This window comes from Xenopus tropicalis, chromosome 8 (genome assembly GCF_000004195.4).
Source record: "Xenopus tropicalis strain Nigerian chromosome 8, UCB_Xtro_10.0, whole genome shotgun sequence".
In the NCBI taxonomy this organism is placed as follows: Eukaryota; Metazoa; Chordata; class Amphibia; order Anura; family Pipidae; genus Xenopus; species Xenopus tropicalis.
This window is the reverse complement of record NC_030684.2, coordinates 141,618,293-141,638,534: the sequence shown is the minus strand read 5'-3', so window position 1 is coordinate 141,638,534 and position 20,242 is coordinate 141,618,293. Positions and strand designations below refer to the sequence as shown.

Below are 20,242 nucleotides of genomic sequence, written 5' to 3'. Positions count from 1 at the left end.
CTGATATATCTATGAGGGGCAGCTACATTCACGATAATTTCTTAATAAAGTTTATTTGACCCCCATACAGGCTGGCACAAATATATCAAGGTTATCCAGATGTAGGTCATCCAGAATGTAACCTAGACCAGGGCAATTGGGATTGTTCTAATCCCCTTCTCTGGGACTCCCAAATATCCGGACACCTGCATTCTGCCTACTGGGACATACTGACGCCCTCACTGTATCCTTCACTAGGCCAGAAAGGCAATTCTATTGACTTGGAAAGCCACAGAGACTTCCATGATAGATGTCCTGCCAAGTTCAAGAAAATATGGAACCACAAGGGTCGCCTAAGACCATGGGAAAACACATATTTCCGATGGTCTTAGTAATAATTTTATAGTTGGGGGTCACCACAACATGAGGAACTGTATTAAAGGGTCGCGGCATTAGGGAGGTTGAGAACCACTGCCTTAGACCAATTCGGCAGCTTATCGGCCCGTGTATGGGGACTTCCGACGGGCCTGCCCGGCAGATATCTGGCCTGAAATTCATTTTTTCCAAACTGTATAGTGCATGGGGGTTTAATTAAAAGGGAATACAGACACCAGGGCGGATATACAGTGATTTTGCTGCACCCAGACTGACAGCCTCTTACTTCTCTGCTGTAGGTGTGGCGACCTGCAGGGACATGGATTTGCTGAATTTGGGGTCCCTAAATCTACAGGGCGGCCCCTCACTATCACTTAATGTTTAGACCTTCTGTCGGAGATGATGTGGCACCGATAATGCCCTCTGCCGGGTAAGTATATCTCATATTTACCCACGTGGCACAGCTTGTTAAATGTAATTAGGGTGCAAAGGGGCCCTGTACTTACCACCCAACCTATGCCAGGCAGTCGTGCTATTGCCCCCTTCACACTCCTGCACTAGCGATGGGGTCAGTTTTGGCTTTTCTAAATCCCCGGGCTGCTCTCAGCCTCTATCTGGCCCCGAACATCAGAACAACCACAAATCGAGGCGGCCGTAGTGGTTGGAAGGGTCTCTGTAAATGAAGCTCTTGACGTGTCCCATTGTTGATCTTTGGTTTTGTGCCACTTGATAGCAGTATGGGGGGTGGGGGTGGCGGGGTGAGGTCTAGACATCATTTATATATTTAGACTATTTGCCGAAGCTAAAGGCGGCTTATGTCTCAGTACAAATGCTAAAAACATCCGTCCTGTTTCCATTCCTCAAGGTGTGCACAGGTGTAGCTACCTCTGTTTAACTTCTCCTTAACTCTCTTCATCTTGTTTGTTTTTGGTGGAAGGGGGAAGAAGTTCACATATTTGCCGGGATTAATGTGACAAGTTCCATTTTTACAGAATTTGTTCTTCCCTAACAGATGTGAAGACCCTGGACGTGTTTCCGCCCAACAGAAGGTCCATGTTTGCTTCTTGTTGTTGAACCTCCTAAAGTGGACATCCTGTCAAAACCCATGCCAGAGGGACTCGACCAACAGATACGCCAACTGCCAAGGGCAGGACCTGGTTGAAGTCCCACAGGACCTTCCCGTCACACTGCAATCGTTGGACCTGTCCTACAACAGGCTGTTCCATATCAGATATGAGGACTTTTCATCTTACACCAACTTAAGAGCATTAAATTTGAGTTTTAACAATATATCCACCATAGAATGCGGCTCTTTCGCCTCCAATACTCTCCTGAGGAACCTGACCTTGTTTAACAACAGCCTAACAGAGATGCCTTCAACATTGTTTGAACCTCTTCTGCTCTTGGAGTTCCTTGACGTGTCTAATAACTTGTACAACTACTCCACCCTTGGGAAAGTCTTTGAAAACTTGGTGAATCTACAAAATTTGGCCATCGGAGGCCCCTTAGTAAGTAAGGTCCTAAAAGATGACTTTGCCCCCATAAAGAACAGAAGCCTCAAAAAATTTTCATTGAAGACCATGTCCAAACTTGGGTTTTATGAACCAGGGGCCTTGGAAGTTCTCAATACAAGAGTTTTATGGTTGGATATTTCCCTCGATACGAACGCACAAGCTCTGCCGCTGATATTAAAGGACCTTGCGGGGAAAACGATTGACAGCCTCCGTTTCCGAAGGTTGTTTGAGTCCAGCTATTACACAGATACGATGGATTTATTCTGCGGTCTGGTGGACATTAATATAAGGGAACTGATTTTTTTCAGAGGGATGTTTACTGAGAACCTCTTGCATCAGGCCTTGCACAGCATCCAGAAATCCACCATCCAAGATCTGTTGCTTCTGTCTGTGAAATTCGATCGATCTCTTAACACCAATAACACACACATTCTGTTTGATCGTCTTTACCTGAACAGCCTGGTCATTAGAGACATAGCTGGCCCTCATATCTTTAAATATGACTGGACTTTCACTTGGTTCAGTAAAGTCAGGAACCTTCAGCTCAGCAGGGTGCATCTTGGCTCTCTGCCCTGTATAGCCTGGAGACAGATGGGCAACATAGAATGCCTGGATGTATCAGACAACCGTCTCATTGGATCAAACCTTTACAATCCATCGTGCTGGGACGGCGGCTTGCCCAAGCTTGATACATTCATAGCTGCAAATAACAATCTCCAAAGTCTACGGTTGATATCTTTATTGACAGCCAAGTGGCCCAAGCTGACCAAGCTTGACTTATCATCAAATGACTTAGGAGTTTATAATGAGGTTTGTACATGGATTCCCAACATAACAACACTCATATTAAAGGGCAACACACTGAAAATGTGTGTCTTCCAGTGTTTGCCCACCTCTGTAGAGCTCCTGGATTTGTCTTATTCCCAGTTAGAACAGTTAGACCTAAATTATTTCAACAGAGCTACCAACCTTAAGGAACTGGTTCTCAGCCACAACAAACTGAACTTCATATCAAGCGACTGGAGAAGTCCAAACCTTCAGGTTCTGCACCTAGAAGGCAACTCAATAAGTCTTATCGATAAGGGCACTTTTAAGGACCTGCCCAGTCTGAGAAGGTTGACAGCGGGCAATAACCCTTATGACTGTACCTGTGACCTTTATGCGTTCTTCAGCACTTTACAAAACAATGACGAGATGCTACTTGCCGATTGGCCATATGACTATCAGTGCTTTCACCCTCAGCATCTTCGAGATACAGATGTTGAGGATTACACCCCATGGAGGGTAGAGTGCGATGTGAGCCTGGTGATCACAATTTCAGTGTCAACGACCGCTGCCATCATTATCCTCTGCATGCTTGTGTGCTGGAGGTTTGACGTTCCGTGGTACCTTCGTATGACATGGCGCATAGTAAAGTCCAAATACCGTTCCAAAAAATCCAACAAAAGTAGAGAATATAACTATCACGCCTTCATCTCCTACAGCTACTCAGATGCCGACTGGGTGAGAGGGGAGCTGCTGTACCGACTGGAGAGCTGCAGCCCCCCGTACCGAGTTTGCATTCACGAGAGGGACTTCCTCCCAGGGAGATGGATCATCGACAACATCATCGAGAACATCGAGAACAGTCGCAAGATCATCTTCGTGCTCTCCAGCAACTTCATCAACAGCGAGTGGTGCAATTATGAGCTGTACTTTGCCCACCAGAGGGCCATTGGCCACTCTTTGGAGGACATCATCTTGGTGGTCAAGGAGAAGGTCACTATGGAAGACCTTCCGAAGAGGTTTCACAAGCTCAGGAAAATGCTGAGGACCAAGACCTACCTGGAGTGGCCTTCAGAGCCCAGCAAGCAGCATTTCTTTTGGATTCAGCTCAAAAGCATTTTGGGAGATGCTAGCGTTTCCTTGGCAGGCCAGGAGGGATTGTCTGTAGTGAATGAAGCTGTTGTTGGACCGGTGTTCTACCTCTATCATATATAGCAATGTGACTGCCCAATAATTCACTCCTTTTCTATTAATATTTATTATCTTCCTTGTGATACTCAGTCGACTGGTGGTTTTTACCATCAAAGAAAGCATAAAGTCGTTTTAATGGCAATGGAGACCTGAGCCTGTTTAGCTAGTTTGGGCCAAGTAGCCCTCAGGTTGACCAATAGTAGTAGTACTTTGTCCAATCATTTTTGGTCAAGTGGATCCAGTAGCCCTCAGGTTCACCAGTAGTAGGAGCTCTTTGTCCCATCAGTTTTGGCCAAGTGAATCCAGTAGCCCTCAGGTTAACCAATAGTAGGAGTTCTTTGTCCCATCAGTTTTGGCCAAGTGAATCCAGTAGCCCTCAGGTTAACCAATAGTAGGAGTTCTTTGTCCTATCAGTTTTGGCCAAGTGAATCCAGTAGCCCTCAGGTTAACCAATAGTAGGAGTTCTTTGTCCCCTCAGTTTTGGCCAAGTGAATCCAGTAGCCCTCAGGTTAACCAATAGTAGAAGTTCTTTGTCCCATCAGTTTTGGCCAAGTGAATCCAGTAGCCCTCAGGTTAACCAATAGTAGGAGTTCTTTGTCCTATCAGTTTTGGCCAAGTGAATCCAGTAGCCCTCAGGTTGACCAATAGTAGTAGTTCTTTGTCCTATCAGTTTTGGCCAAGTGAATCCAGTAGCCCTCAGGTTAACCAATAGTAGGAGTTCTTTGTCCCATCAGTTTTTGCCAAGTGAATCCAGTAGCCCTCAGGTTAACCAATAGTAGAAGTTCTTTGTCCCATCAGTTTTGGCCAAGTGAATCCAGTAGCCCTCAGGTTAACCAATAGTAGGAGCTCTTTGTCCCATCAGTTTTGGCCAAGTGAATCCAGTAGCCCTCAGGTTAACCAATAGTAGGAGTTCTTTGTCCCATCAGTTTTGGCCAAGTGAATCCAGTAGCCCTCAGGTTAACCAATAGTAGGAGTTCTTTGTCCTATCAGTTTTGGCCAAGTGAATCCAGTAGCCCTCAGGTTAACCAATAGTAGAAGTTCTTTGTCCCATCAGTTTTGGCCAAGTGAATCCAGTAGCCCTCAGGTTAACCAATAGTAGGAGTTCTTTGTCCTATCAGTTTTGGCCAAGTGAATCCAGTAGCCCTCAGGTTGACCAATAGTAGTAGTTCTTTGTCCCATCAGTTTTGGCAAAGTAAATCCAGTAGCCCTCAGGTTAACCAATAGTAGGAGTTCTTTGTCCTATCAGTTTTGGCCAAGTGAATCCAGTAGCCCTCAGGTTGACCAATAGTAGTAGTTCTTTGTCCCATCAGTTTTGGCAAAGTAAATCCAGTAGCCCTCAGGTTAACCAATAGTAGGAGTTCTTTGTCCTATCAGTTTTGGCCAAGTGAATCCAGTAGCCCTCAGGTTGACCAATAGTAGTAGTTCTTTGTCCAATCAGTTTTGGCCAAGTGAATCCAGTAGCCCTCAGGTTGACCAATAGTAGTAGTTCTTTGTCCAATCATTTTTGGTCAAGTGGATCCAGTAGCCCTCAGGTTGACCAGTAGTAGGAGCTCTTTGTCCCATCAGTTTTGGCCAAGTGAATCCAGTAGCCCTAAGGTTAACCAATAGTAGGAGTTCTTTGTCCCATCAGTTTTGGCCAAGTGAATCCAGTAGCCCTCAGGTTAACCAATAGTAGGAGTTCTTTGTCCCATCAGTTTTGGCCAAGCGAATCCCGTAGGCCTCAAGTTAACCAATAGTAGGAGTTCTTTGTCCTATCAGTTTTGGCCAAGTGAATCCAGTAGCCCTCAGGTTGACCAATAGTAGGAGTTCTTTTTCATATTAAACTGCTATCACAGTCGGGTACTGCCGCTTTATATAGAAATATGGCACTTAGCTAGGGTCAGACCAGTCCGAAAAAACCCAGTGGGCTACGGCCCTCGTAGGCCCCACCAACCCAGTCCTGATGCCCAAATGTGCTGCCGCGTCGCTCCCCAGCTGCCACACCCACTGCCCTCCCCCCCTGATTGGGGCAAAAGTAAGTTTAAGGTGTGCGTGCAGGGAGATGGGCTGGCAGTGGATGAGCTGGGGTCCCAGAGATGATGTGGGGGGCCCTGGTGGGCTTCACAAACTCCAGTCCAAACATCTCATGTCTAAATAATATAACGGCTAGAACTGCAGCAGGAAGCTACTTAAAATGGCAGCAGCTATCTTAAACAAACAGAGGGAGCTGCTAGGGCTGTTACTCAAGTATGGTAAAGCTTTCTGCAGAATAAATATAGTTCTAGGTGGCACTAATGTGGCCAATCTATTGGCAGTAAAATGCCAAAATGCCTTTCTTTCTCCTTAAATATACCAACCTTCTTGTATTTAGGAGAAAGGGGAATGGTTGGGGCAGAACTGGGGCCTGGGAGGCTGTTCGCCTATGTGAATAAGCCCCTGAGTGAGCCCCAGGGATAGAAAGAGTTAAGTGGTTTAAAAACAGAATCGCAATTCGGGCCTCATCTTCTGGAAATAACATTGAAGAAAAATCGATATTTTTGTCATTTTATTTCCTGCCTGCTTAAAAGGGGCTTCCTACCTGTATCTGCAGGGGCTCGATAACTGTCTCCTCCATATGTGTTGTGTGGTACCCAACCCGACGTGTGAGGCTGAGTGGGGAAATGGTGCCACCTAGTGGTGAGATTGTCACACTGCATGTTGTGAAAAACAACAATAGGATTGGGGGGGGGTTTGCTCTCCATTATTATTTGTAAATGTTGCAACGGTCAGTCTCCTCCAGCGAGGCGGGTCTGTCAGGCTGCTGCCTTGTGTTACATTGTTTCAGTCAGAGCCCCCGGGGCAGGGAAAAGAAAGGGACAAACACTGCTTCTAATAGCAATTATATATACAAATAACTCAACAACCATTGCAAATTTGTAATGAATGTGTATTGCAGAGTTGTTTAGAAGGATGTTTTCTTTTATAAAAAAATATATTTTGGATTGACTGCAGCCTTGTGCCTTTATATGGGCACAGAACCCCTCAGTGACTGCTAATATCCTTATCATTTACAGTAGGGGGTACATTATCCCTTATAATACATGAGTGATACTCAGAGTTCCCTGTATAACTCAGCCTGCAGCCTTGTGCCTTTATATGGGCACAGAACCCCTCAGTGACTGCTAATATCCTTATCATTTACAGTAGGGGGTACATTACCCCTTATAATACATGAGTGATACTCAGAGTTCCCTGTATAACTCAGCCTGCAGCCTTGTGCCTTTATATGGGCACAGAACCCCTCAGTGACTGCTAATATCCTTATCATTTACAGTAGGGGGTACATTATCCCTTATAATACATGAGTGATACTCAGAGTTCCCTGTATAACTCAGCCTGCAGCCTTGTGCCTTTATATGGGGGGCACAGAACCCCTCAGTGACTGCTAATATCCTTATCATTTACAGTAGGGGGTACAGTATCCCTTATAATACATGAGTGATACTCAGAGTTCCCTGTATAACTCAGCCTGCAGCCTTGTGCCTTTATATGGGGGGCACAGAACCCCTCGGTGACTGCTAATATCCTTATCATTTACATTAGGGGGTACATTATCCCTTATAATACATGAGTGATACTCAGAGTTCCCTGTATAACTCAGCCTGCAGCCTTGTGCCTTTATATGGGGGGCACAGAACCCCTCAGTGACTGCTAATATCCTTATCATTTACAGTAGGGGGTACATTATCCCTTATAATACATGAGTGATACTCAGAGTTCCCTGTATAACTCAGCCTGCAGCCTTGTGCCTTTATATGGGGGGCACAGAACCCCTCAGTGACTGCTAATATCCTTATCATTTACAGTAGGGGGTACATTATCCCTTATAATACATGAGTGATACTCAGAGTTCCCTGTATAACTCAGCCTGCAGCCTTGTGCCTTTATATGGGGGGCACAGAACCCCTCAGTGACTGCTAATATCCTTATCATTTACAGTAGGGGGTACATTATCCCTTATAATACATGAGTGATACTCAGAGTTCCCTGTATAACTCAGCCTGCAGCCTTGTGCCTTTATATGGGGGGCACAGAACCCCTCAGTGACTGCTAATATCCTTATCATTTACAGTAGGGGGTACATTATCCCTTATAATACATGAGTGATACTCAGAGTTCCCTGTATAACTCAGCCTGCAGCCTTGTGCCTTTATATGGGCACAGAACCCCTCAGTGACTGCTAATATCCTTATCATTTACAGTAGGGGGTACATTATCCCGTATGATACATATATAAACATATATACACATTCCCCACTCATCATTATCTGTATATCTGGGGTTAATATACAAAACAATGCTTCCTAGTTACTCCTGCTCCTCGTTTAACATTTCCACCCTGTGGCCCCGGTGCCCCCCAGCCAGGCAGCAGGACACACAGACAGGGGCCCCATCCTCAGTGCAGAGATATCTCAGCAGTTCCCCGTGTGCGGAGCAGTTTCTGTGCCCAAAGGAAGCGGTGGGTTCAGTTAATACATGTTCTGCTGCCCGGCTATGTACCCGCACATGTTTATCACACAGAGAGGCCTCACACAGCAGGCAGGATTTAGCCGCGGGTACCAGTGAGTGAATACAGTAGGTACAGTAGGTGCCAGCAGGGTCCCGCTGCTCAGGGGGGGGCAGAAGGAACTGCACTATGTTACACAGCGAGTGGTTCTTGCTCAGTTCCATCTTTATCTTGATTTTGTGTTTGCATTCAGGGCAGGAGCGGCCTTCTCTCTTCTCCTTCTGCTCTCCCCATGTTCCCCCAATACAGCGCAGGCAGTAGTTATGGCCACAGGGCAGGGTTACAGGGTCGGTATAGATGCCCCGGCACAGGGGGCAGGTTAGTTTGTCTCTCAGACCTGCCCCTGCTGCACCTGGAAAGATAAAAAGAAAAAATATATATATTTTTTGCAGCCTACAGCAGTGTTTTTCAACCTTTTTTGGGCAAAGGCACACTTGTTTCATGGAAATAATCACGAGGCACACCACCATTAGAAAATGTTAAAAAATTTAACTCTGTGCCCAGCAGCAGTGCCCCCCTAGTACATTGGTGCCAAGAGCAGTGCCCCCCTAGTACATTGGTGCCAAGAGCAGTGCCCCCTAGTACATTGGTGCCAAGAGCAGTGCCCCCCTAGTACATTGGTGCCCAGCAGCAGTGCCCCCCTAGTACATTGGTGCCAAGAGCAGTGCCCCCCTAGTACATTGGTGCCCAGCAGCAGTGCCCCCCTAGTACATTGCTGCCAAGAGCAGTGCCCCCCAGTACATTGGTGCCCAGCAGCAGTGCCCCCCAGTACATTGGTGCCAAGAGCAGTGCCCCCCTAGTACATTGGTGCCCAGCAGCAGTGCTCCCCTAGTACATTGGTGCCAAGAGCAGTGCCCCCCTAGTACACTGGTGCCCAGCAGCAGTGCCCCCCTAGTACATTGGTGCCAAGAGCAGTGCCCCCCTAGTACATTGGTGCCCAGCAGCAGTGCTCCCCTAGTACATTGGTGCCAAGAGCAGTGCCCCCCTAGTACATTGGTGCCCAGCAGCAGTGCCCCCCTAGTACATTGGTGCCCAGCAGCAGTGCCCCCCTAGTACATTGGTGCCAAGAGCAGTGCCCCCCTAGTACATTGGTGCCCAGCAGCAGTGCCCCCCAGTACATTGGTGCCAAGAGCAGTGCCCCCTAGTACATTGGTGCCCAGCAGCAGTGCCCCCCTAGTACATTGGTGCCCAGCAGCAGTGCCCCCCTAGTACATTGGTGCCCAGCAGCAGTGCCCCCCTAGTACACTGGTGCCCAGCAGCAGTGCCCCCCTAGTACACTGGTGCCAAGAGCAGTGCCCCCCTAGTACACTGGTGCCCAGCAGCAGTGCCCCCCTAGTACATTGGTGCCAAGAGCAGTGCCCCCCTAGTACATTGGTGCCAAGAGCAGTGCCCCCCTAGTACATTGGTGCCAAGAGCAGTGCCCCCCTAGTACATTGGTGCCCAGCAGCAGTGCCCCCCTAGTACATTGGTGCCAAGAGCAGTGCCCCCCTAGTACATTGGTGCCCAGCAGCAGTGCCCCCCTAGTACATTGGTGCCAAGAGCAGTGCCCCCCTAGTACATTGGTGCCCAGCAGCAGTGCCCCCCTAGTACATTGGTGCCAAGAGCAGTGCCCCCCTAGTACATTGCTGCCAAGAGCAGTGCCCCCCTAGTACATTGGTGCCCAGCAGCAGTGCCCCCCAGTACATTGGTGCCAAGAGCAGTGCCCCCCTAGTACATTGGTGCCCAGCAGCAGTGCCCCCCTAGTACATTGGTGCCCAGCAGCAGTGCCCCCCTAGTACATTGGTGCCCAGCAGCAGTGCCCCCCTAGTACACTGGTGCCCAGCAGCAGTGCCCCCCTAGTACATTGGTGCCAAGAGCAGTGCCCCCCTAGTACACTGGTGCCCAGCAGCAGTGCCCCCCTAGTACATTGGTGCCAAGAGCAGTGCCCCCCTAGTACATTGGTGCCCAGCAGCAGTGCCCCCCTAGTACATTGGTGCCAAGAGCAGTGCCCCCCTAGTACATTGGTGCCAAGAGCAGTGCCCCCCTAGTACATTGGTGCCCAGCAGCAGTGCCCCCTAGTACATTGGTGCCAAGAGCAGTGCCCCCCTAGTACATTGGTGCCAAGAGCAGTGCCCCCCTAGTACATTGGTGCCAAGAGCAGTGCCCCCCTAGTACATTGGTGCCAAGAGCAGTGCCCCCCTAGTACATTGGTGCCCAGCAGCAGTGCCCCCCTAGTACATTGGTGCCCAGCAGCAGTGCCCCCCTAGTACATTGGTGCCCAGCAGCAGTGCCCCCTAGTACACTGGTGCCCAGCAGCAGTGCCCCCCTAGTACATTGGTGCCAAGAGCAGTGCCCCCCTAGTACATTGGTGCCCAGCAGCAGTGCCCCCCTAGTACATTGGTGCCAAGAGCAGTGCCCCCCTAGTACATTGGTGCCAAGAGCAGTGCCCCCCTAGTACATTGGTGCCAAGAGCAGTGCCCCCCTAGTACATTGGTGCCAAGAGCAGTGCCCCCCTAGTACATTGGTGCCCAGCAGCAGTGCCCCCCTAGTACATTGGTGCCCAGCAGCAGTGCCCCCCTAGTACATTGGTGCCCAGCAGCAGTGCCCCACTAGTACATTGGTGCCAAGAGCAGTGCCCCCCTAGTACATTGGTGCCCAGCAGCAGTGCCCCCCTAGTACATTGGTGCCAAGAGCAGTGCCCCCCTAGTACATTGGTGCCAAGAGCAGTGCCCCCCTAGTACATTGGTGCCAAGAGCAGTGCCCCCCTAGTACATTGGTGCCCAGCAGCAGTGCCCCCCTAGTACATTGGTGCCAAGAGCAGTGCCCCCCTAGTACATTGGTGCCCAGCAGCAGTGCCACCCTAGTACATTGGTGCCCAGCAGCAGTGCCCCCCTAGTACATTGGTGCCAAGAGCAGTGCCCCCCTAGTACATTGGTGCCAAGAGCAGTGCCCCCCTAGTACATTGGTGCCAAGAGCAGTGCCCCCCTAGTACATTGGTGCCAAGAGCAGTGCCCCCCTAGTACATTGGTGCCCAGCAGCAGTGCCCCCCTAGTACATTGGTGCCAAGAGCAGTGCCCCCCTAGTACATTGGTGCCCAGCAGCAGTGCCACCCTAGTACATTGGTGCCCAGCAGCAGTGCCCCCCTAGTACACTGGTGCCCAGCAGCAGTGCCCCCCTAGTACATTGGTGCCAAGAGCAGTGCCCCCCTAGTACATTGGTGCCCAGCAGCAGTGCCCCCCTAGTACATTGGTGCTAAGAGCAGTGCCCCCCTAGTACATTGGTGCCCAGCAGCAGTGCCCCCCTAGTACATTGGTGCCAAGAGCAGTGCCCCCCTAGTACATTGGTGCCAAGAGCAGTGCCCCCCTAGTACATTGGTGCCAAGAGCAGTGCCCCCCTAGTACATTGGTGCCAAGAGCAGTGCCCCCCTAGTACATTGGTGCCAAGAGCAGTGCCCCCCTAGTACATTGGTGCCAAGAGCAGTGCCCCCCTAGTACATTGGTGCCCAGCAGCAGTGCCCCCCTAGTACATTGGTGCCAAGAGCAGTGCCCCCCTAGTACATTGGTGCCCAGCAGCAGTGCCCCCCTAGTACATTGGTGCTAAGAGCAGTGCCCCCCTAGTACATTGGTGCCAAGAGCAGTGCCCCCCTAGTACATTGGTGCCAAGAGCAGTGCCCCCCTAGTACATTGGTGCCCAGCAGCAGTGCCCCCCTAGTACATTGGTGCCAAGAGCAGTGCCCCCCTAGTACATTGGTGCCCAGCAGCAGTGCCCCCCAGTACATTGGTGCCAAGAGCCAGCCCCCCTAGTACATTGGTGCCCAGCAGCAGTGCCCCCCTAGTACATTGGTGCCCAGCAGCAGTGCCCCCCTAGTACATTGGTGCCAAGAGCAGTGCCCCCCTAGTACATTGGTGCCCAGCAGCAGTGCCCCCATAAGTCAGTGTGCCCCGTGGCCCCCCTAGTACATTGGTGCCCAGCAGCAGTGCCCCCATAAGTCAGTGTGCCCCGTGGCCCCCCTAATACATTGGTGCCCAGCAGCATTTTACTCTTCGGCGGCTTCAGCAGCATCTTCCCCTCACGCGCGCCGCCTCTGCACTTCTGCCTACACGCGACCGCACACAGGCCCTTTTATAACGTTGCGCCCCGTGCGTACTGACGTCACCCGTACACACGGGGCGCAACCAATGACAGGGCCCGGATTTTTTTTTAAAGTAAAAATTGCGGCCCTGCCTACGGCACACCAGGCAACATCTCGCGGCACACTAGTGTGCCGCGGAACAGTGGTTGAAAAACGCTGGCCTACAGGACCCTACAGTAACACTGATGCTAATAGCAATGGCTGGGGGGGATTAAGGAGCTTTCCATTTGTGATATTGCACAATTACCTTGAATTTTTCTTCTCTTTGTGGCCTCTTTTAGCAGCTTCACCCTGTGGCCCCGGTGCCCCCCAGCCAGGCAGCAGGACACACAGACAGGGGCCCCATCCTCAGTGCAGCGATATCTCAGCAGTTCCTGGTGGGCAGAGCATTTTGGGGTGGGTTTAGTTAAGATATGTTCTACTGACTTACTGTGCCTCGTTACATGATCATCACACAGGGAAACCCCACAATACAAGCAGGATTTAGTTGCCGGTACGGCTAAAGTTTCAGCCGAGTGGATACAGTAAGTGCAGAACACCCTGGGGTACCCGTACTCTGGGTGGGTAACAATGAAACTCCGCACGATGTGACGCAGCTTCAGGTTTTTGCTCAGTTCAGGCCAGATCCAGTATCTCCGCAGGCATTCAGGGCAGGAGGGATCATCTTCTAACCATTCCTGTAAGCGCAATGTTGCCCCAATACAGCGCAGGCAGTAGTTATGGCCACAGGGCAGGGTTACAGGGTCGGTATAGATGCCCCGGCACAGGGGGCAGGTCAGTTTGTCTCTCAGATCTGAATAGCGCATCACTGAAAGAAGAAAAGAAACTGAAATTGAATTATACCCCCCCATAAAGGGACCTGGGGCTGCTGGGCAATACCCCCTCCTGTCTTTCTCAGCTATACAGCATTGTACTGGAATTGTACAGGACTCTCTATAACTGCTTTCCCTTTCACATGATGGCGGGAGGGTCCCCCAGAGCTCATTATAACCTATTATGTTTCTCAAGAAAGAAAGAAAGAAATGGCTAGATAAAGAGAACGTTAGAGAAAGAAAAAAAAAAGAAATGTAACACCTGTTTGGCCGTTTAGGGGTTAATCCAGGCTAGTATCCAGTAGAGCATGTGTTACATGCGATCTCCCTTTCCCAGGATGGGCCTCCGCTAAGGGGGAGATGGCCTATAGGAGCTATTTTGGACATGAGGATGTAGTTGAACTACAACTCCCTGAGGCTGTATGGTGTAGAGGTAGTAATTAGGACGCCAGAAGGTTCTTTGCTGAATAACTGTAGAATGTTTATTGTCACAGACAAGGTTGAAGCAGGATTATACTCGCAATAGTTGAGGAAAGTAACACACGTTTAGTGGCAGTTGTTATAGGCATAAGCAGAGTAGCACCACAAAGGAGGCAGATGTGGAACAGCAGAAATCCTAAGGATGATCACCCTTTACTGGACTGGATCCCTACAGCCAATGGTGGATCAGGGGTAGATACTACCTGATACCTGTGTCTGAACTGCGGTCCCTACAGCAAGGCAAACAGAACCGGGGTATGCTGAACCCTTACGTTCTCCTATGTTGGAGCCGATACTGCTCTTACTAGATAGCCCTAACTATATCACACTCTCTAAAGCGTTCTATAACAGGATCTATCCTACCACTTACTTCTCCTCATTCACGGGGCCCTGTCCCCGACTTTCACTAGAGCACCAAGGGGCTACTCTAGGGCAGATGGCTTTACTGGGGCCTAGTCTGATCCCAGGCTCAATGGAGTTGTTCCCTGAGAGTCAGAAGGTAGCCAAAGAGGAAGCCACCCCTCCTTGCTAGACATTATATCAGTCTGCAAGGGGAGTGGTCATCCTAACTAAACCAATAAGGCATAAGGTATAGGGAAACTAGATACATGGGACTTTGCCCAGCAACAGCACTAGGAAATAGGCAGTAGGGATTTAAAGCCATAGGGACTCTAATACCTATGGGTCCCTACCTAGTTCCTATCCATCCCCGTTTCCTGGGGACAGGTCTCTTTCAACGTTAGACGCTGGGGATTAACTTGAGTTGTTAACTAACATTGTTATAAATACAGAGCAAGAGCTGAGTAAGAAAGAAAGTGGGGCACAGGGGGGCACAGGGGGGCACAGTGAGTGCAGAGGATCTCAGTACCTGGGTCAGAAGGAACTAAACTCTCCAAAATGTTTCTCAAAGTCCTGTCTCCTCTTAGCCCAGGCCGTGCCGGGTATGTCTCTCCGCATTCAGGGCAGGAAGGATATCCCCACATCTTCTCCTCCGACTCCCACGTTCCCCCAATACAGTCCCGGCAGTAGGTATGGCCACAGGGCAGGGTTACAGGGTCGGTGTAGATCTCCCGGCACAGGGAGCAGGTTATATTGGATCTCAGGTCAGCAGTCGCCATTGCTAAAAAGCAGGAGAAGGGAATTGGATTGGTTGGATGTGTAGACCTGTAAGACTGTGCCCCCAAGGCTATAGAAATGGGCATTTCTGGCGCGGTACTATAAGGCGGCACTGGGTATCATTCTGTATCCTTTAGTTTTACTGCACATTACTCTCTAATGTTATATAAAATGACAAACTGGACACAGACGCTCCGTTGACCAATTCAGCCCATGTATGACCAACCTTGGTGTCTCTGACTACATGTTGCACCTTAAAAAGTGGCTTGAACCACTGGCTTAACCCAGGCTGTAGATTACCTTGAATGTGTGTCTTCTTTGGGGCCCCATTCAGCAGCTCCACTTTGTGGCCCCGGGGCCCCCCAGCCAGGCAGCAGGACACACAGACACGTGCCCCATCCTCGGTGCAGCGATATCTCAGCCGTTCCCTGTGTATGGAGCAGTTTTGGTGCCTTAGTAAAACACTCGGCATGGTTAATACATGTTCCGGTGCCGTGCTATGTACCCGCACATGGGTGGCACACAGAGAGGCCTCACACAGCAGGCAGGACATGGCAGCCGGCACCGGGGAATCACAGTAAGTGCAGGGGATGCCAGTTGTGCCATGATGTGGGCCAATAGGGAGGAATCGCTCTGCTAGGTCCCACAGAGTCACATTGCTTCTCAGTTCAGGCTGCTTCTCATATCTCCGTCTGCATTGAGGGCAGGAGGGTTTGTCTCCAAAACCCCTCATCTCAGGATCCCAGGCTTTCCCAATGCAGCCCCGGCAGTAGTTATGGCCACAGGGCAAGGTTACCGGGTCGGTATAGATCTCCAGGCACACCGGGCAGCTTAACTCCCCTCTCACTCCATCAGCCGCCATCGCTGAAATCAGAAACCAAAAGTAAACCTGCAATTCTCCCATTTCTCTGAAAGTCCCTGGAATGTTCGGCACGTGCACAGAGTTTCCCAGTGACGAGTATATTAAACATTCCTGGGTTAAATCATTAATCTTTACTGCTGCGCTGCAAGTTGGAGTGATATCCCCCCCCCCTCATCCCCAGCAGCCGATCAGCAGAACAATGGGAAGGGAGCAAGATAGCAGCTCCCAGTAGGTATCAGAATAGCACTCAATAGTAAGAAATCCAAGTCCGGCTTGGGACTCCTCCAGTTACATGGGAGTAGGAGAAACAATAGGTTAGCTGAAAGCAGTTCTAATGTGTAGCGCTGGCTGAAAGCTCAGACTCAGGCACAAGGCACTGAGATGGCACCTACACACCAATATTACAGCTACAAATACATTTGTCGGTTCAAGAATAAAAGGTTAAATGGCAGAGGGAATGATTTGCTGTGTAACAGTGTCATTTAGGGTGAAGACACACAGAGCTACAAGTAGCAGCTACTTGTCATGGTTTCTAAAATAGACAATATTGATCACTTACTTATCAGCATGTTTTGCCATGACAGTATTCCTTTACTGATTTAACCCGGGAATGTTTAATGTGTCTGAATCTTACACCTTTTACTAGTTAGAGATGTAGCGAAGAACTGTTTGCCGGCGAACTAATTCGCGCGAACATCGGGTGTTCGCAAGTCCGCAAGTTCGCGAACTTTCCGCGTATGTTCGCAATTTGGGTTCACCTTAGCTGGCGCCAAATTTTGACCTTTCACCCAAGAGCCAGCAGATACATGGCAGCCAATCAGGCAGCTCTCCCTCCTGGACCACCCCCCCCCCCCGGACCACTCCCTTCCATATATAAACCGAAGCCCAGCAGCCATTTTACATTCTGCCTGTGTGTGCTTGATGAGTTAGTATAGGGAGAGAGCTGTGCAGGGGTTTGAGGGACAGTTTAGGTAGCTTTGCTGACTAGTAATCTACTTTCTACTGCTCTGTATTAGCACATAGGGAGAGAGCTGTGCAGGGGTTTGAGGGACAGTTTAGGCAACTTTGCTGTGGGCAGCTGTCCTGCTGATCTCATCTGCTGTAACCCAATAGTCCTTGTAAGGACTGCTTTTATTTTCTGATTACTGTTACTCTTCATTGTGTACTGCAGCTCCGTCTGTGTGTGTTGGAGACAGGTGTGCTGCTCCGAGTAGTGCACTAAGCACTAACCACCGTTTAACACATAATTTTTTTTTATTTGTGTTTTTTTACTTTGCTACTGTAATTTATAGAGCTGAGTGCTATTAGTCTAGCTGTGGGGGACTGGTGTGCTGCTCCTAGTAGTTCACCCCCAGCACCAACCAGAGATCACTTTTGTTTTATTATTATTATTATTTTTTTTAATCTTATTATTTAGATAGTAGATATATATATATTAGATATAGATATTTAGATATTTATTTAGACATTCTGTCTAAAAATAACAATAATAATTCTGTGTCCAGAAACATCACCCACCTGAGTGACGTTTTTCCACCGGCAATACTACATCCACTACTGTATACGTTGCCATTGCAGGCCTTGTTGTTGCCACTGTCTTCTTCAACCAAGTGCCACCTAGCTGTGTGAGCTTTTTCACAATCTGTCTAAATAACAATAATAATTCCGTGTCCAGAAACATCACCCAAGTTGTTGTTGTTTTGTAAAAATAAAAAAAATGCCAGGCAAAGGCAGGCCGCCACGCAGAGGCACTAGGGGCCGTGCTGCTATGATATCCTGTGGCCCTAGGAAATTGCCCAGTGTTCCGAAGGCACTTACCCTGAACTCCCAAAATGCTGAAGAGGTAGTTGACTGGCTTACACAGCACACCCCATCCTCTACTGTTTCTAACTTTGCCACAACATCCTCATCCTCCTCTGCTATGGGCACCCCACGTACCACTTCCTCCACCACCGCCGCCCCTTCTTCACTGGAGTCAGAGGAGTTATTTACTCATGAGTTTGTTGAACTGAGTGATGCGCAACCATTATTGCCAGAAGAAGATGTAGGAGATGAGGACGTTACACCAGATATCATAATTCAGGCAGGCAACACAACAGAGATGGACATAAGGTGTGATGAGGTCCCCGCTGCTGCTGTCTTCTGTGAGCTGTCAGAAGAAATTGATGCATCTGAGGAGAATGATGATGAGGAGCTTGATGTTTTGTGGGTGCCCACAAGAAGAGAGCAAGAGGAGGATAGTTCAGATGGAGAGACGGAGAGTCAGAGAGGCAGGAGGAGAATAAGACTTAGAAGAAGCAGGGACAGCTCCCAGGGAACAGTAGGGCAACAACATGAATTGGCACCTGTGGTCAGCCAGCCAACGCACCCGCCAGCTTCTACTGTTACTGCTAGAAAGCCCACATCAAAAGGCTCAGCAGTGTGGCATTTTTTTAATGTGTGTGCCTCTGACAAAAGCGCTGTAATTTGCAATGAGTGCAGTCAGAAACTGAGTCTGGGGAAGCCCAACACCCACTTAGGTACAACTGCTATGCGAAGGCACATGAACGCCAAACACAAAGCACTATGGGAGCAACACCTCAAAGGCAGCAGCCAAACGCTAAGCCACCCTCCTTCTGCTCCAGCATCTTACTGCTCTACCTCTGCTGTCCTTGACCCGTCTCAACCACCCTCCACTCCGCCTTCCACCTTGACCACCAGTTCCTGCTCATCTGCCCCCAGCCAAGTTTCTGTGAGGGCCATGTTTGAGCGTAAGAAACCAATGCCTCCGAGTCATCCCCTTGCCCGGCGTCTGACAGCTGGATTGTCTGCACTCTTAGCCCGCCAGCTTTTACCATACCAGCTGGTGGACTCTGAGGCCCTCCACAAATTTGTAGCAATTGGGACACCGCAGTGGAAGGTACCCAGCCGCAATTTTTTTTCCCAGAAGGGAATACCACACCTGTACCAGCATGTGCAGAGCCAAGTCACCGCATCTCTGTCATTTAGTGTTGGGGCAAAGGTCCATATGACTACTGACACATGGTCCTCCAAGCATGGTCAGGGCAGGTATGTCACCTACACTGCCCACTGGGTGAACCTGGTTATGGCTGGGAAGCAGGGAATGCGTGGTTCAACAACAGTGGAGTTGGTGTCACCGCCACGGGTTGCATGCGGGTCTGCCACCACCTCTACTCCTCCTTTGCTCTCTAACTCGTCTTCTAACTTGGCTTCTTCCTCGGCTTCTTCCTCCTCTGCTGCTGTGTCCTCCTCCACACCTGTGCACCCCCAGCTCCCCATAGGCTATTCGACGTGCCAGGTACGCCGTTGTCATGCTGTCTTGGGCATGACGTGCCTGGAAAGTAGAAACCATACCGGATCTGTACTCCTGTCATCTCTGCACTCACAGGCCGATCGGTGGCTGACCCCACACCAACTGAAAATTGGAAAAGTGGTGTGTGACAATGGAAGCAATCAGTTGGCAGCACTGAGACTCGTCAGGATTGCAGGACATTCTCAGGCAGTCCAGGAAGGTGTCTGGCCATTTCAGACGTTCCTACACAGCCATGGCACGCCTTGCTGACATTCAGCGGCGGCACAAGTTGCCAGTCAGGCGTTTAATTTGCGACAGCCAGACTCGCTGGAATTCCACGCTAATGATGTTTGAACGTCTGCTGCAACAACAAAGAGCCGTCAACGAATACCTATTTGAACTGGGTGGTAGGACTGGATCTGCAGAGCTGGGGATTTTTTTCCCCCGTTACTGGGTGCTTATGTGCGACGCCTGCAGGCTGATGCGCCCTTTTGACGAGGTCACAAATATGGTTAGTCGCACCAAAGGCACCATCAGCGACCTAATACCCTTTGTGTTCTTCCTGGAGCATGCCGTGCGATGAGTGACAGATGAGGCCGTAGACCAGCGTGACCAGGAGCAGGAAGAGCATGATTTGTGGGCGGAATCACCAGAACGAGCCCAGGCACCTGCTGCAACGCAGGGAGAGGTGTCAGAAGTGGAGTCAGAGGAGGAAGGTGGCTTTGTGGAGGCGGAAGACCAACAGGAGCAGGCTTCCCGGGGGGCTTGTGGTCACCTTTTGGGGAGCCCTGGTCTTGTACGTGGCTGGGGGGAGGAGACGGTGGTGGATGACGATGTAGTCCTTGATAACGAGGAAGGGGAGATGGATACCTCTGCATCCAACCTTGTGAGAATGGGGTCTTTCATGCTGTCATGCCTGTTGAAGGACCCCCGTATCAAGAGGCTTAAGGAGAAGGACCTGTACTGGGTGGCAACGCTACTAGACCCTCGGTACAAGCATAAAGTGGCAGAAATGTTACCAACGTACCACAAGTCCGAAAGGATGCTGCATTTCCAAACCAGCCTGCAAAACATGTTGTACAATGCTTTTAAGGGTGATGTCACTCCACATTCCAGGGGCAGAGGTGCCGGTAATCCTCCCACGAGCACACCTGCAAGGACAATGCACTTTGGCCACTCTGTAACGTCAGACATGCAAAGTTTTTTCAGTCCAAGGCAGC

The 20,242-nt window shown here is 49.9% G+C and overlaps 2 protein-coding genes across 2 annotated transcripts; one reads left to right on the top strand and one right to left on the bottom strand.

Annotated features, from left to right (window-relative positions):
* The first annotated feature begins 512 nt into the window (after positions 1–512).
* On the top strand, positions 513–5,996 carry LOC100485512 (toll-like receptor14 isotype2). Its single transcript, XM_012954675.2, has 2 exons — positions 513–784; positions 1,367–5,996. The coding sequence occupies exons 1-2, from the start codon at positions 732–734 to the stop codon at positions 3,846–3,848; spliced, it is 2,535 nt and encodes an 844-aa protein (XP_012810129.1). The 5' UTR covers positions 513–731; the 3' UTR covers positions 3,849–5,996.
* A 2,031-nt stretch (positions 5,997–8,027) lies between these two features.
* On the bottom strand, positions 8,028–15,771 carry LOC100485658. Its single transcript, XM_018090315.2, has 4 exons — positions 15,169–15,771; positions 14,594–14,872; positions 12,708–13,268; positions 8,028–8,701 (listed from the first exon to the last, which is right to left on the bottom strand). Exons 1-4 carry the CDS (start codon positions 15,728–15,730, stop codon positions 8,151–8,153), a joined length of 1,953 nt encoding a protein of 650 aa, XP_017945804.2. The 5' UTR covers positions 15,731–15,771; the 3' UTR covers positions 8,028–8,150.
* Positions 15,772–20,242: the final 4,471 nt, after the last annotated feature.